Source organism: Cololabis saira, chromosome 1 (assembly GCF_033807715.1).
Source record: "Cololabis saira isolate AMF1-May2022 chromosome 1, fColSai1.1, whole genome shotgun sequence".
Taxonomy (NCBI): Eukaryota; Metazoa; Chordata; class Actinopteri; order Beloniformes; family Belonidae; genus Cololabis; species Cololabis saira.
This window is the reverse complement of record NC_084587.1, coordinates 23,952,995-23,969,504: the sequence shown is the minus strand read 5'-3', so window position 1 is coordinate 23,969,504 and position 16,510 is coordinate 23,952,995. Positions and strand designations below refer to the sequence as shown.

General features: G+C 38.6%; 1 protein-coding gene across 3 annotated transcripts in view; it reads left to right on the top strand.

Annotated features, from left to right (window-relative positions):
* The window catches only part of fbxw7 (F-box and WD repeat domain containing 7), a 117,335-nt gene that overhangs the window by 19,217 nt on the left and 81,608 nt on the right, over positions 1 to 16,510 (top strand). The window contains exon 2 of one of the 3 annotated variants that reach the window (XM_061718594.1): positions 5,267 to 5,343. The exons of 1 other annotated variant lie outside the window; for it this stretch is intronic. Coding sequence is in view for 1 of the 2 variants with exons in the window: in XM_061718588.1 (XP_061574572.1) it covers positions 13,241 to 13,393 (153 nt within the window). In the remaining variant the exon portion in view is untranslated. Of the gene's footprint in view, positions 1 to 5,266; positions 5,344 to 13,240; positions 13,394 to 16,510 lie in introns of those variants that run through there. One more of the 3 variants, XM_061718588.1, reaches the window with a different exon arrangement.

Here is a 16,510-nt window from a genome sequence, read left to right as displayed (position 1 = left end):
CTTCATTCCCAATAGGGACATTTGTTTGCTATTTTTCTTTAAAAATAAAGATAAAATACTTTAAACAATTTATTCCATTGTCTTTTGTAGTTTTACCAAAAAAATCGAAATCGAAAATCGGGTTTTCAGAGAAAAAAAATGGGATTTTATTTTTGTCCAAAATCGCCCAGCCCTAATATAATGCATTGCACTTTTAATAAATGTTGAATGGAAATTATAGTAGCTTATGAACCCTCAACATTGGACATCAAATGACAAAGCTTGCTGAATCCTGGATGTATCACTTCAAGTGCAGTGTAGTACCCCAGCCATCGGTCTCCTGGCTCTGGCTGGCTGCATCATGACCCCCCACCTTGCTGGCCTTTTTGTTTTGTTGTTTTTGTTTTTTGTTGCAACTAGATATTCTACCACTGTTAAGGCCATAAATCCTTTCACATTGAATTGAATTTTTTCCTCCATCTTTCCTCGGTTGGTAATGGAGAATGTCCTGCTCTTGAGTGTCTGATAACATCCACGTCACTAGTTGAAGCTGCAGCCTACCTAGTGTTTCTTATGAGGTAATTACTCATTTTGAATGATAGGAATTAAAAGCGATGATGCAGTGTCATGAGTTTTTAATTTTTATATTATTTCTATAACGAGTGCAATACTTGACTCTGCTCTGCAGGAAGGAATTGACTGAGTCAGAGATGGGAGGCTGTGAAGAAACGTAGCAGCTTTGCTGAAACAGTTACAGATGGCACCGATTTATCTCGATACTGTGTCTTATTCTGTGTTTTTCATGATGATGTTGGTGTTACCTCCTTTGCCCGCCAATATTCTGTGACACAAACACTTAGCTATACAGCAGTAGCTAATCACATTTGGCATAACTTTTGTGAAGTTGAGTAATGGGAGTCATCACTCGAGGATGGTAAAAATGAAAAGTCTTTCAGTTAAACAATGTAAAAACATTTTAAACGAATACTGAAAATGAATTTTTCCTGTAGCTTATCTGTACTCCGGAATTGAGCCCATCTGTCAGGAAGGTTGGCGGATAAGCTATTAAATTGGTCTGCAAATTCGACTCAGTTGTTGCCCCTAGGGCTGCAATTAACGACTATTTTAATAGTTGACTAGTCACCGACTATTGAAACGATTAGTCGACTAATCGGATAATTAGTCATTTAAAAAAAATTTAGTATGAGGTTGCTTTAATTATGTGGCAAATGATAATAAACACAAGAAAGATGGGCACTAGAGCCCTGCTATAGCGGGACTGTTTTCTTCATCCTGCTCCCGCCTGCATCTGCAAAACTCTGAGAATTCATGCCCGCACACGCGCACAATAATAGAGATGCATTGATTTAGTGTCTTCTCCCGTCCCGCAAGAGAAATGTCCAGACAAATCTATCTGATTTAATGTTAACATGATCATTGTGGAGTTTGATGGATAATTGACAGTTCATAGGCACCTGACTGAAAGTTAGATGCAAATCCACCATTGTCATCATTGCGCAAGCTTTTTCGCCTTTCGCGCAGCATCAATTATGTGATTGGGGTTATAGCAACGAGAGTAGGCTGTGAGTGGCTCAAATAATACTAATAGATAACATGAAATAAACAAAGTTGACAAATTAAACAAATTAATTTAACAAATGAAAATAGGCTTAATATCTTACCAAGGCGAGTCCGTTTCGTTAAACACTCCGACGTGCTTTCTCTTCAAATGAATTACCGACGTGCTCCCGTGAAAAGTAAGGTCGGCTTTGCAAACCTTGTAAGTCATCTTATTATTCGCCGTATCGAGGCTAAAATGCTCCTGAACTTTTTAAGTTTTATTACCCGCAGCTGCGCTGAGACTATCGTGCATGCGCGACTCTCGGCAGAGATTGTATTGAAGTGAGATGCCTCACTCCATTGGAAAAAACACGTCTGGCGACTATTGTCGACAATGGAACTCATTGTGGACAATTTTGATTATCGATTTTTTTCGACAACGTCGACGAATTGTTGCAGCCCTAGTTGTTAGCCCCACACTTAGCCCCACACTTCAGTGCTTGGTAGGTGCAGACTAGAGGGCTGCATTGGGATTGGGTCCCGCGGGACCCAACGCAAATCTCGCGGGATCGGGCGGTTTGAATTTTGCCGCGGGCGGGAGCGGGCGGACAAAAAAAAAAAAAAAAAACACTGTGGGATCGGGATGTAGTTTAGCGACCAGATGGAAATCAATGACGGGGAAAAGAACCTCAAACAAGGTCTTTACAAAACAAAGACAAAGCAAGGCCAGTCAGATATTTGGAGAAACTGCATTTATTGTCTGTGGGCGCATGTTGGAAGAGAGACGCACGGGATTGGAACCGCAGTTGGTCAGCAGCATTCTCTTCCTCCACAGCAATGTAATGGCTAAGCGATTCATTTGTTAAATTACAGTAATTTGTTTCATTCATTAACATTGTTTATTTTATGTTATTTATTAGTGTTATTTGAGCCACTCACAACCTACTCTCGTTGCTGTAACCACAATCACATAATTGATGCGTGCGCAAAAGGCGAGTTTTGCGTGAGCGGGCGGGCGGGAGCGTGAGTGGGCGGGCGGGAGCGTGAGTGGGCGGGCGGGAGCGCGCGGGAGCAGATGTAAACACAGTGGGAGCGGGATGAAGAAAACAGTCCCGCGCAGGGCTCTAGTGCAGACTCACTTTTATGTAAATTACAAAATCTGGCTTCGATTCTCTGTGGATTATGTTAGAAAGCTTTTGAACTTGATTTTAAATTTACAATAATCAAATTGCCTGATTTATGGTCCACGCCATTAAAAAGACTACCTATTAATGAAATTACACTTGAAATTTCATTGTTTTGCCGTTGTTTACCTACCGCCGCATGGCAGATGAGGCCTCCAAAGCATCATGGAAGCCCCCCTCAGACTTTAAGTTTAACTTTTTTTAATTTACTTTTGACAAACTTCCAAAGAACCATGTTTGCTTGATCTTTATGTAGCCATGAGTTTTGAAATCTTGAAGTGTATTTTTCTTCTCTTTATCAAAGATAATTTTCTTCTACTGTGTTCTGTGATTCTGTGTGTGCATTTGTTTCATCTTCAACTTCAGTGTTGGGAGTCTGTTCTGTAAGGTATTTTGATCAGTTACCTTATTAAACTTAGCGGAGTCCATTTTAAAATGTTAAATGTGTGCGTCTCGTTTGATTTCAAGTAGTGGTTTGCAATGAACATTTAAACTTTGTCAAAGTTTGCTGTCTGTCCTGGCAGACTTCAACCTTCCACCACATCTGAATACATCTCACAGTTGCTGTATGGAACAGCCTCATACTGTGAAGGATTTTCTTCTGTGTTACTTCAGCACTGCGTGTGAAAATTAAAAATGCACCCTCTAAGAATCCTAAAATGTGAAACTTATCTTTCTTTTCTCTTTCTCTCTCACAGTTATCAAATGTCAAACAGCTGGAAAGTTTGTCTGGGCATCTGTTCATTTCCCAGAAGTTAGTGTCAGTATTTAGCTTTGTTTATGCCAACTATCTCCTTTTCTCCCCAAGCAAACTGGCTCCTTTACACTGCTGGAGTCTTGGGAGCCAAATAGTTTTTCAGCCACGAGATCTTTCAGATTGAAACACCTTTCTGTGTTATGACTGTTTGGTGAGCAGATTTTACACCAGTTGCCAGAAGAAAGCTAACCATAATTTGACAGTTTGTGTTGACCTAAGTTAAAGAATTTTTCTAAGTGTGTGCACTGAGGAAAACTTTCAGATTTATTGTTGCCTGCTTAAGTCAATCACAAATGAAAATGTATCAAGTTTCGATAATGTGATTTAAAAAATGTATCCAAATAACAGTAACCCCCCTCTTCCGTTATGTACTCCACAATGTGACTTTCAGGTGACTTCTAGTTTCAGTGTCAACATTGATTGAGATATTAAACTGATGCCTGTACCACCAACTGCTTCTCTACTTCTGGCACTTAGTTGGGTGGCAGGACAAAGTACATTTTCTTTCTATTGTAGGGGTTTTCACATCAAGAGTAGGGCTGTTCGATTTTGCCCAAAAATAAAATCTCGATTTTTTTCTCTCAAAATCCGATTTTCGATTATGATTATTTTGTGAATTGACAAAAGCCAAAGAAATTATTTCAAATATGCTGTTTTTTTATTGAACATTTGCCCCATTAAGTGCAAACTTTGCTCTTATTAAACCAAAAATGAATGAATAAAGTGCAAAACTCTGTTAAATAAACTGAAAAAAAGTTTAAAAAAATATAATAAAATATAAAGTTTTATCTCTGAAAAAAAAAATCAGCAAATCAGCACTTGCAAACATACAGTAAGTTATATTTCCAATTAAATAAAACAAGACATTTTCTAATTAAACTAAACTGGGTCTTTGCATGCTAAATAATAATGCAACCCATGAAGGAGGTAGAGGTGTGTAATGTCAGTCATTACATTTGCTGTTCACATTTGCAAGTTTTTTGCAAGGAACACGAGCCGGTCTACGGCATCTGGCTTGAGGGATGCCCGGTGGCATGTTACAATGTCCCCTCCTACACTAAAGAGCCTCTCCGATGGGGCACTTGTCGCAGGTATTGAGAGGTATTTCCACCAATCATTAATATGGTATCAATCATTAATATGTGTGCAGACAAGGTAAAAATTTTTTTATTTTTTTTGAAAAATCGATTTTACGATTTTCACATTTTAACATCGTTCTAATTACATAATCGCGATTACGATTTAAAATCGATTAATCGAACAGCCCTAATCAAGAGATAACTAAAATGTAATTTCCTGAGCAGGTCTTACAATTGGGTAAACAACCTTTACATGTAAAACATGACACATAAAACACTCATTCCTTAACAAAAAGTTGAATACAGAGTTGGGTAGAAAAAAAACTGTTGCTACTTCTAAATCAGTTAAAATGTTAAGGTACTAGCTGTTCAAATGTACTATATTATAAAGTCTATAAAGTTTTGGCAGTTAGCTTGTTTGGATCATTCAGATTTGTTATCAGAATTCCAAGGAGAAAGGACAGCACCAATGATCCTAGAGAAGAGACTAGTGCTGCCCATCAGTCCTGGAAGGGTATAAGACCATGTGATGAAATTGTTGGGACAACCTTTCTTGGGAAGATTGTTTTCCAATCTCGTCATTCTTGCTTCACTATTCTAACACCCCCCGCCCCCCATCCACCATGTGGCTTTTTGACTCAGAGATGACCCCTGAGATTTCTGTAATGAATGACACTTCTTTTCTTTTTTTTTTTTGTGGTCCACAGAAAGATTCAGCCCTTGGAGTAGGACCAGGGTTGAAGTAAAGTAACTGTGGCCTGAGCAAAGACAGACAAAGAGAACTGTAAGTAATCGGCACAGTTGTGGGGTTTGGGCAAGAAGTTGTGGCGTATGTATAGCTTGTGCTTATTGTGCAGGTTTTAGTCATAAGTCAGAGGAGCTTTGTGGTTTGTTGGAATGGGTGATTTTTCTAATATTTGTCTGTGTATGACGAGTCTAGAGGCCGCTTTAACTGATTAGCAAGTAAATGGGGGAGATTTTTTTTAGCCTTTTCTCTTTGATACCAAGAATTAGTCTGGCTCATCTGGATTTGACGTGATTTTAAGGGTGTAGTAAAGGACGCAGAAGAAACTGTTTCTGAATGACACTGGCTAGTGAGGCATGTGATACAGACAGGACATCAAGAAAATAACTGCTCTGTAGTGAGTGTACGGAAGGCCACACCCTGTGTCTCATTGTCTGCATCTCAGACAGGATGCAGACTTTCACACTTAAGCATAAGAGGGGGTGGAAGTTGTTAAAGATGTCATAAACAAACAGGAATTAGTTATCATTTGTGAATGGATGTCTACATAAAAAGAATGGAAAAGTTTTGTTGAAGTTGCAAAATGTAATAGAATTTAAGCGTTATGCAAACTCCACATTACTGCTGTGCTTAACAAAGTGACATTTGAATAGTAAACATTGATGCCCGTGTAGCTTTCACAAATAACCATAAAGCATCCACTGGAGGTGTTGTGTATGTAGTCATTGTTCAGAGCTCTAAGGAAAAGCCGTGTGTGGTGCAAGTCCTGAATAATTCATTGTAGTAATGCACTGGTGAATTAAAAGTAATGTGATAGCAGACAGTATCACCTTCCTTGGCTCACTGATGCATTTTTAAAGTGTGGATGGACACCAAGATGTCAATGTTGTCTTCTCCCAAAAACTGTTACTCAGGTGTTGGAGAATGGGAAGGTGCTGTTTGGTATAAATTGTAAATAATTCAGGGTGTTGGTTTGGGATTGAATTTTTATCTTGGCGCAATTTCCCTAGGAATATCTTTAGTGTCCTTTTTTACTTTGTCCCAGGTGTCATTGTCTGATTTTTATTGTCCATTGAAAGGAATGAAAAGAGAAAAAAAGGGGAACAAAGGAACATTTAATTATCTTTTCAAATTTCCCAATAGTCATTTCGGTCATTTAACAGATCAATATGCAGGTCTTAACTGACAACTAGCAGTATGTTTCTGCTGCCACAAGATGCCAGTAATATACCAAGCCACCTCCTTTTAAAACCACAAAGTAACAATTCACTACAACCAGGATCTTATTTAAAGATGGCTGAATAATTCCTTGATTATTTTTGAGAGTTATTGTGCTTACAAAGCCCTTCCTTGGTATCTTATTCTTACTTTTCAGTGCATTTTAAAGGAAATGGACCTCAGACCCTCCAGAGTCCTTTTTTGTGACATTTTCATGTTTTTCTAATCTCTAAATCTCTATTTCTAAACTTTTAATTTTAAATTTGAAAACGTTTCTCAAGCACAGTGTTTAAAGTGACTGATATTACGTTTATCTATGTGTCACACACCATTTCTTACTCATTCTCCAAATAATTCAGAAGTAGTATTTGGCCTTCTTCAGGATTGAGAAGAAGTTGATACCAGATGCAGATCATGAGAGTTGCTGCTGATTCAAATGTTAGACATTTTTAAGAAGAGTTTAACCAGTAGCATTGGATAGGTTTTTTTTGTGGATATTGAAAATCCCCAAAAAAACGTCTGAAATTGTAGTGAACATGTGATGGAGGATTTTCTTTGAAACAAATTGCTCGAATGAGTAAAGAGTAAAACCTTTTGTAAATCCACTGAAATGTTTTCATTGAAATAATTTAATTACTGTATCCAGTTTTCTCTATTTTTTTTTCTAAACATTGAAAACGTGAATTTATTTCTTAAACTTTTCTGTGTTTCTGTGTTTTTCTTTGTGGTCAACCCCTTACAGGTAAATGTTTTGAATTTAAAAAAAACAAAAAAACAATCTAATTAGCATAGTCAATAGCATGGCATGTTTTTAACATAAAATTAAAAAATCTCCTCTTTCCAAACTTGACTTGAACATTATTTTTGCCTTGTGTGTCAACATTGGAACGTCTCAGAACGATTTAACGATGTAACATAAAAGCCCTAAATTTTTCCACTGCTAATTGGCTTTAAGGGATTAGAGGCAAATGTTGATGTCACACATTTAAAAAATAAAAATCTGCTTTCACAGATTGGGATAAAGCATAATGGTAATTGATAATTATGTTTGCCCCAGGGATATTTATTCGTTGGTGTTTTGTGTAGTGAGAGTAGAGAAAGTCCTTTCCTTTGTTGAAGGCAGGGTTAAATTATTGAGAGATTATTAAATCAAGGATATTTTCCTTTCTTTTTTTCACTCCACTAAAGTTCATATATACGTAATGGTATGTTATAAACTTTTATGATCATACAATATATATAATGTATGAAAAATTCCTTTTTCCCCCTGTTTATCTGTATTATTTCCTCCTTGAATTGTTAAGGACGAGCACTGATGTTGGATTAGCGTTTGTATTAGAACCAGTACTGGAAGGGGACAAAGTCGATTAATGTATCCCTCACAGTCTTGGAAATGGCTCAAGATGAATGGTTCATGGCTGAAAAGTGACAAATTACAGTGGTGCATGTCGGTAATGAAGAATAATAGGCCATTTAGCTCTCTTTATGGATGCATTGCATTCAGCGTTTCAGGAATCATCATACTTGAGTGTTACAGTAACATTGTATAACAAAAGTTAAGTGGTTAAAGGTTTAACACTGCCGGAGTTGTATATTGTAGTATTTATAATATTTAAAAAAAATTAAAACATATACTCTCTGTAAGTAGAAGATACTGTTGCACTTAAACTGAAGTACTGTCAATTTATTTTGTGTCAAGAGTGGATTTGTTATGAAAATGATCAACAGCCCGGTCCATAATAGAAATCAATAATAGAGCCCATTCCTAAATAAAACTCCAACTTTGTCATTGAAATCCTGACCCCCCCCCCTTTTGATACAAAGGAATATGGATCTTTTTTCCCTTTTTTTCTTTTTGAACGCTTTGAGTCAAGCAGTAACATGTTATTACTCTTGAATGAGCTCTAAAATATCAAACTTTCATTTGAAGTTGTATCAATTCACTGTCAAGTCTCCATGCTATAACTTGAGAAAATCTGGTCTGAGGGCTTTCTCCGCTGAGCTGTTCAGACTGAACAACCTCCCAGTATCCATGTCAGATATGCGGAGTCTCCTTGAGACAGTCGGCTTCCTTTTCTGAACTGGTAGAGGGTTCCTTGCTGCTCTTCAGATTTCTCCTCACTCATTGACTAGTGCTGTAAACGGAGACATCTGACTCACTGTGAGCTATTTCCATACTCTGTTCTATTTTATTTAGAGTATAAATGAGTTACATTTTCTTTTAATACCGGAAATGTGGATGCAGTCATTCCACATTGATGTCCATTGTAGAAGAGACCTTTTTCTGCCACAGTGTGCTTGGTGAGTCATCATCTAATGGATATGCTGACCTACACAAATTGCAAAAGAAGGCAATGACTGAAATGTTATCTCTCCTTCTCTCCTATTAACACCAGCAGCTGCTGTGATGCACATCTGATGGACTCAATCAAACCAACATTGCTGTCTGCCTTTTTCCAAAGTAGTCTCACTAGTGCCTTGCAGTTTTTTTTTTTTTTTTAAAGATCCTATTAAATATCATAAATCAAGTTCACTTCTTGTAATCAACAGGACCCCCCCACAATTTTATATTCTGAGTGAAACAAAGATGTCAAACCGTCGTGTTGCACAAGGAACTTTGATGTGGTATGGTATAGGACCTCTATATTCTAAAGCTCTGTAGTAATTTATTCACTAGGCAAATAATACAATGAAATTCCTTCTATGACCTTGTGAAGTTTGATTGTGTTGCTCCCTCTAGCTGCAGCATGCAAGATTTGTGTTATGTCTTCTTGTAAGACCCTATACATCGAGTTTCTGCGTTATGGATCAATACTGAAGCAGTGAGCTGACACAGTGAAAAGCAATATCCATAAATAATGAATAGGGTGCCCCATTACCCAGAACTGCTTTTTAATTCTGGTCAAGAAAAGAACAAAACTGGAAACATTTTTATTTTTATTTTTTTTTTTCGGCACTCAGTTGTGAGACGAGACATTAAAGTCCCGTTCTGCTTCCTGTCATTTGGGTGATGACTGAATGTGTCTGGGTCAGGTTTGAATGAGTTTTTTCTTTGTCCTTTTGCATTTGTGAAAACAACATGACTATGTTACACAGGTAACACTGATGCAGCACATGTCACTGCCTGAACTGCTGCAGTCACATTAGTGGTAGGGCTGTGCGATTAATCGATTTTAAATCTAAATCGAATTTATTAATCAAGACGATGTTAAAAAAAGGAAAATCGGAAAATCGGTTTTTCCTTTTTTGCAGCTGGCTGCATTACAGACAGAACTCGTCTAGTCATCTTTGTTTGGTCAAGAAAATTGTAAATGTTGCCACTTTACTAAACTCAAGGAGGATTTACAGTATCTTTCAATTGCACTTCATTCCCAATAGGGACATTTGTTTGCTATTTTTCTTTAAAAATAAAGATAAAATATTTGAAATATTTTGATTTGTAATTGTCATTTTAATAAAGTTAAAAAAATATATATATATTTGAAACAATTTATTCCAATGTCTTTTGTAGTTTTACCAAAGAAAATCGAAATCGAAAATCGGGTTTTCAGAGAAAAAAATCGGGATTTTATTTTTGTCCAAAATCGCCCAGCCCTAATTACTGGTAATATATACATGAGGGGAGGGAACAGGAAGCCAAGGTGGATCACTTCAGAGGCTTTCCAAGTGGAAGTGTGCTAGCACCTGCAGTCAATCACACGAGGAAACTCGCCCAAGTGCAGCGGGTTTAACCTCATGAGTGTCAGAACTTTGACTAAAATAGGGTGGGCGTGTTCCAGCCAATTGTCAGACCTGTATGTCCCACCCATTTGCAACAAGGCACCTTGCATTGCAAGGAAAAGGGTCCTTCAAAAGTGCTCTTATAAAACGAGTTGTCTTCTACCCTCCCAGAACTTATACAGACTGTGGGAATAAAACTGTGGTCCGACCGTTCCTCCTACATTATTTCAGTTTTAAGCACTCAAGCTGAAGCTTCTGCTCTCAGACTGATTGTACATCAATCTTTTGTACGGCTCCCATCCACTACTGTTTAACATGATGCTTCTGGCATTTCAGATTGATATTCATTTTCATAAAAAAGGGCATATGTTGGAAGAGACTTTTAACTCTAGATGGAATAACAGCCCAAGAGTAGTTTGCAGCCCAGAGCCAGCCTTGTTGATTAGTTTGTCATAGTCTGTTAGATGGAACACCTTTTAGTATAAAAACAGAAAGAGCTAAGCTTCCTCAACAAGTACAGCCTGCGCTCTCTCTCCTTGTTTAAACAGCCTCAATGTTTCTTTTTTCCAGTCCAGTCTGGATCTTGTTGGCTGGAAATAGTGTTTGGTTTATTCATACCCCTCCTGAAATCCACAATCATCTCCTTTGTGTTTGGTCATGTTCAATTTGACTAGTGTTCCCACACCAGGAAAAATATTTTCCACCAGCTCTGTGTAAGCAGCCTCCTGTCCGCTGCCGACACGCCCCACAACAGCAGTAGTTGTCTCTATACTTCTGAAGGTGACGGGACTTTTATTTGTACTTGGAGGCTGAGGTACATAGAGCAAATACGAACTTTGAGTCAGTCCCCTGTGCTGCTGACCACCTGCTCAGACAGACCGACTGTGAGCTGCTTGTTTAGTAGTCAATAATCCACGAATCCATGAACAATTTGATAAAAAAATATTAGGTAGATGGATGCACAATTTCACACTAACTTAATGGCAGTGACAGATCACTACAATTCAGGACAAACAGAGCCATGTCAAGCTTCGTGCCCTCATCAATCAGACTCATAAACAGCTGATCTTACCTATTCATTTTTGTACCCGCTTTTATACATATTTTTAAAAAATCATTGTATTTATCACGCACTTAACGGGGGACTTATATTTTTTTATCTCTCTTTCTCTCGTATTTTATCTATGCTATGGTTTTACAGCATCTAAGCAGTATTTGTGATTGCCCAATGTATGTTGCTTTATATTGATTGTTTGGTTTGTTTCTGTTGCATATGTTATCTGTACGTGTACGCACTGATGCTTATGCTTTTCCACAAATGAAGTTCCTAACGGATAAATAAAGTTATTTATTATTATTATTATTATTATTATTATTAATGGCAGTGACCCAAATTTACTAATATTTTAAGCTGTAACCAGCTATAGGCATAGATATAATCACTGTCACCTATTGAAGGTAACATTAATCCTTGACCGTTATATGACGATTTATAGATCTGGTCATTTAGGTCAAGCAAATGTTTTCTATATTTTAACAAAATGAAAAAAAACGACAACCAACCACCAGTAAACCCCTTAGTGCACAATCATAAGTAGTACTTATTGTACTATTGTGTTTTTTTTGTTGTTTTTTTTAGTAAATGTTTAAAAGGAGAAATTTAAAAAAGAAAACTACATTGTTTGTCCACCTGGAGTTCGAATATGAATTCTGTGCCACCATCTTGTCCAGAAATTGCCCTTTCTATCATCCGAATGAGCAGGATGATTGCTTAGTGCAAGATTCTCAAGAGTCTTTTAAAAGCACAATTTATATATAGCCTTTGCATCTGTATTTCCTTTGTCGTTTTTCTTTTTCCAGTTCTTTGTATTGACGTTTTGATTTTTGACCAGGCATTTAATATGTACAGTTGCAGAGGGGCTGCTAAGGAAAAGCTGTTTTTGATTTGCTTTTCTAGATTTGGGGTATATTTCCAAATGAAACTTTTCTCTAAATAATCACTTTATTACACATTAAATAACAATGAATTACCGTGATAAACTCAATTACATATTTCAAGGACTTTAATTTTCCACTTGGATTATTTTTTGTCAGGGAAGCTGTCACACTATTCGATTTCCAGCCTCTAAAATATCTGTTCATTTTAAAAAGATGATTTATAGTGATCACTAGTCACATCTTGACCCCAGTGACAGATCATTACCATAATAATCCTGTCTGCTTTCTTATTTGTCTCCTAAGTGCTTACTCGTGAGCCCTCCCCCACAGTATCCTCACTGTATCCTGCTTATCAATTCTCCTGCTGCACACAGTGGCTTGGATTTCTTACAATATTCTGTCCACTGCTTCCTGAATTAATGGAGAAACTAGGAGCTCGAATTTCATATGGGAAAAGCATTTTAGCGGCAAGTTGGAGGAGCTAAGTATAAGTGGTTTACCGCTGCAGCTGGTGGTGGAGGGGTGTAGAGCTGTGGAAGCAGCGCTGGCGGGGATAGCATCCTCAATGCACAGCAGCAGCAGGCAGTGGAGGGAGTGGGAAGAAACGGATGGAAACAGTGGGAGACAGACAAGAGTGGTGGCAGACTCTGCGTGCTGTGTGTGCTTTGCAATCAAAGAAAGGTGTTTTGCTGGTGGAAGTGAGTTTGGCAAAAGAAGGGGTGCTACAGCAGGAGGCATATGCTGCTCAGAGATAAAAGTATAACTGAAGGAGTGGAAAATGTGGGAATTGATCATGAGAGAAATGGACTGAAACTGTACTCGATTCAAGTCCCTTGACTATGGATTAAGGCAAGTGCCAGCATCTGTAATATGCTCACTGTAGATAAAACGAGCCTAAACTATGGCGGAGTACCTGTGGATCGGCACTTTGTGGAATATATTACAGAAAAGGCATCAGCTTTAAGGACAACTGGTAGTACTCGGTAAAGGACCAGGAAGTGCCTGCGACAGCTAGTCTCTTCTCCACACGCCTTATAACTGCAGGACGGAGAAGCTACTAATGAGCAAGTCGATGTGTGGCTGTGGCTGTAGCATCATCTCCTCCCTGATGAAGAGACTGGGCCGCACAGTTTGCTGCTCAGATTTCCTTTCTTGCAGCCATACTTCAGAACATCTGCAGCGCCTGGCCACGGGCTGCTCACCTCGACTGAAGGTAACTGTGTGTAGCTCCCACTCCCATAGCCTCAGCTGTGTCATGACTCTTGTTAAGCAGGAATTAAGCTTTTTGCACACAGTTCAGCAACCATGTGGGCCCTGGCAGCCTATCAAAAGAAGCATGACTTGTGAAGTTTTAGTATCCTCCTTTAACTTATTTGGCTTTTTTCTTCTACGTAAAACTATAAAACCCAGACGCTCTCAGTAATTGATTCTTTAATGGAACCAGTTGATTCAATGGCAGTCTTGTGGCTTTGACATTAGATGTGCTTTCAGTTTGCTCAGTGTTTTTAATGCATGCCTTTAGTCTACTTGATTGCGACGCCGCTTCAGTTAAAGAAAAATCTTTTCCTGATGGAGCAAACAAAACCCAGTGCAAGATTGTGCACGTGTTTATGGGTGTATGTGTTAGTGTGCGAATCAAGAAGGCAACTCCAAAGCCTTCTTTTGCAAGGCTAGGGTTCCCTCTGCTTAGTTGGGTTTACTACACATGACTGTTTCACTAGAGAATGGGCTTGGAATTGGATTTTAAACGCCTTCTGAAGTCTTCCTGGCAGTTGGCCATTCTCACAGATGAGGAGATTGATTGTTTGGCTTTCCAGGACGACTTGTTGTCTGAGTCATGAGCTGTTGCATGGCAACAATTCAAAGGAAAAGAGATAATGATTGACACTTTTAGGGACGATGCATTACACGTACCAGTAACTCTGTCTTGTTCCTTATGTTAAATAGAAGTGTTTTCCTAGACTTTCGGATGTCAGTTAATGTTCTTAAAAAAAGTTAGCTCTCTATTAAAACGTACACTTTTTCTTACTTTGACACTTAACAGGACACCAGCTCAAAATAGAGCCATTGATTAAGTGCTTCTGATGTTTTATATGTAGGCTTGGAACCTCTTAAATTGAACATGGACACTGCTAGAAATGCATTTTTAGCTCAGATAACTCATAATTACAAGAGTCTGGTGGGTGTGCGGTCTTAAGTGTCCCTTTTTAACCACTATTACTGCTCTGTCCCGCCTCCAATAGTCATCTACTATTAATATTTATGGGTTTTAAGTGGAGCTTCTCTGCATCAGCTGCTCAATATATTACCATCTGCTGTGTGTTCTGAGAACACCCAGTATTATTGCCACTTTTTCCAGCTGTTCTGTTAAGGTCACATTGAAGTGATTTATTGCTGCCATTTGTGGTTTTTGAGCTCGGTCCTTTAATTTTCTTTCCTTAGTCTCAACCAGGTTTATTTGCTAGAATTACCCAGTAGTTTTGACATGATTCATCCTTCTGTAAGTCAGTCTCAATCTTTTTTTAAACTCAAAATACATTTATTTCAGATACGGTTTATTAGTAGTAGTATTATTAGTATTTGTTAATTGTAGATTGCATTGGTTACCATGTGGGAAGTATGTAACTGCAAACTCACGCTTCAGTTTTCTGTAGCTTTTATCGGCATGGTTAAGGTGGCCGATGCTCCTGAACTACAAATAGATAAGGGTTTGTGATCAATACTCAGCATTTACAATTCTTAACTCACCCAGTCCAGTGATGCTCAAGTCAGCCCTCAAAGTACATTTACAGCCAATGTCAAATTACTTACTTCTTGCACAAGAACATTACAGCTATGATTTGATTGTGTGTCAGACTGTTCCAGGGTTAGTTTGAGTCAGTAGTGCACTCCTGCTAAAGCTGCTTTAAAGAGCATATTGCAGGTTGGAGACCCCTGTGAATCAATGTGTAGGAAAATAATGTAGGAACTGAATTTTCATTGAAATACGCATAAATATATACTACAGTGACCTCTGGAGTTGTTTTTGTGAGAGTATTTTACTTCCGCATCTGAAAAAGCTGAACCGGAAGTGACGTTGCATTGGGGAGCGCGGTGAATTCAACAATAGGAAAAATAATGGATCTTAATGTTAGTTGTGACACTGAAGAGGTTGTGAATGTGTATTCACACCAATATGACAGGCCACAGCCTTATAATTACGAAACCCGTTAGTCCCCCCACGTTCTTTTGATTGACAGCCCTGGGGAAGCTGCGCCGCTTCCCCGGGATCCGCGCCTCCTCCTCGGGCAACGAGCTGGAGTTTCCCCGTGTCCGCCGCAGACCTGTTTAATCGACGAAGCCCAGCTGCAGCCCTGCTGCGCGTCGCCGCGTACCCTACGGCGTAGGCTCCGCGTCGGTGTAACGGTGTCAAGAGCAGAGACCATTTATTTAATAAATAGCTTGGAGGACAGATGGTGGATCATCTGCAGTTCTGGGTCGCACGTTAGACGTCAGACTCAGAGCAGATTTGTTGTTTTGGAGCATAATGTGACGTTCGAAAAACGCAAAACTCCGGTTGTCTCTGTCTACACCAGGTCTACACGCATCTACATAAACATAAATTTTCCCTTTGCCTGGATTTTTGTTAAACATTCGTTTATTTGCCTTTTCATGTGGATGACAGGTCGAAACGTAGGAAAATATCTTCGGTTTAGCAGATACCCGGCTACGTGTGTACGGGGTCTGGGCAGTCAGATGGGGCAGAGCTGTGGAGACGTCTCCCTGTTGCTGCGTCATATGACGCGGTGTTCGAAAAAAAAAAAAGCGTTTGTAGGAACTTGTCTAAAATCAGCCACTTTTTCCTCTGAATAAGTGCCCTTATGTCTTGTAAAACATATTAAATCCTACATTAACTTCTCACATAGTCATTTTCACATAAGGTCAGGTATCATTTTTGAAAAAATTCTAACCTGCAATATGCTCTTTAACAAAGAATAAAACAAGACTTTACTGTGTTTTTTTTTTTTTAAGTTTCCTACAGCAATGAGAAACAAACTCAGCTGTGGAGAAGTGCAGGGATATAAACTCCTGTATAGTAAGTTAATATCTTGCCCCATTTGTTGGGCACACATAACATATAAACCACTGTCCAAATCTAAGAGAAGATGGTACATTTTTACTGAAGGGCTCCATGTTGACTCTGTTCACAAGACTCGAGTGGTTTCTGTTACCCACCCCTGACTTCCTAAGGTGCCAACTTGGCAATGCACCTGGGAGAAATTGACATTGTTTCTCATCAACCGCTACATCATGGACTTTATTGGTGTCCTTTGCATCATATCTCTGGCAG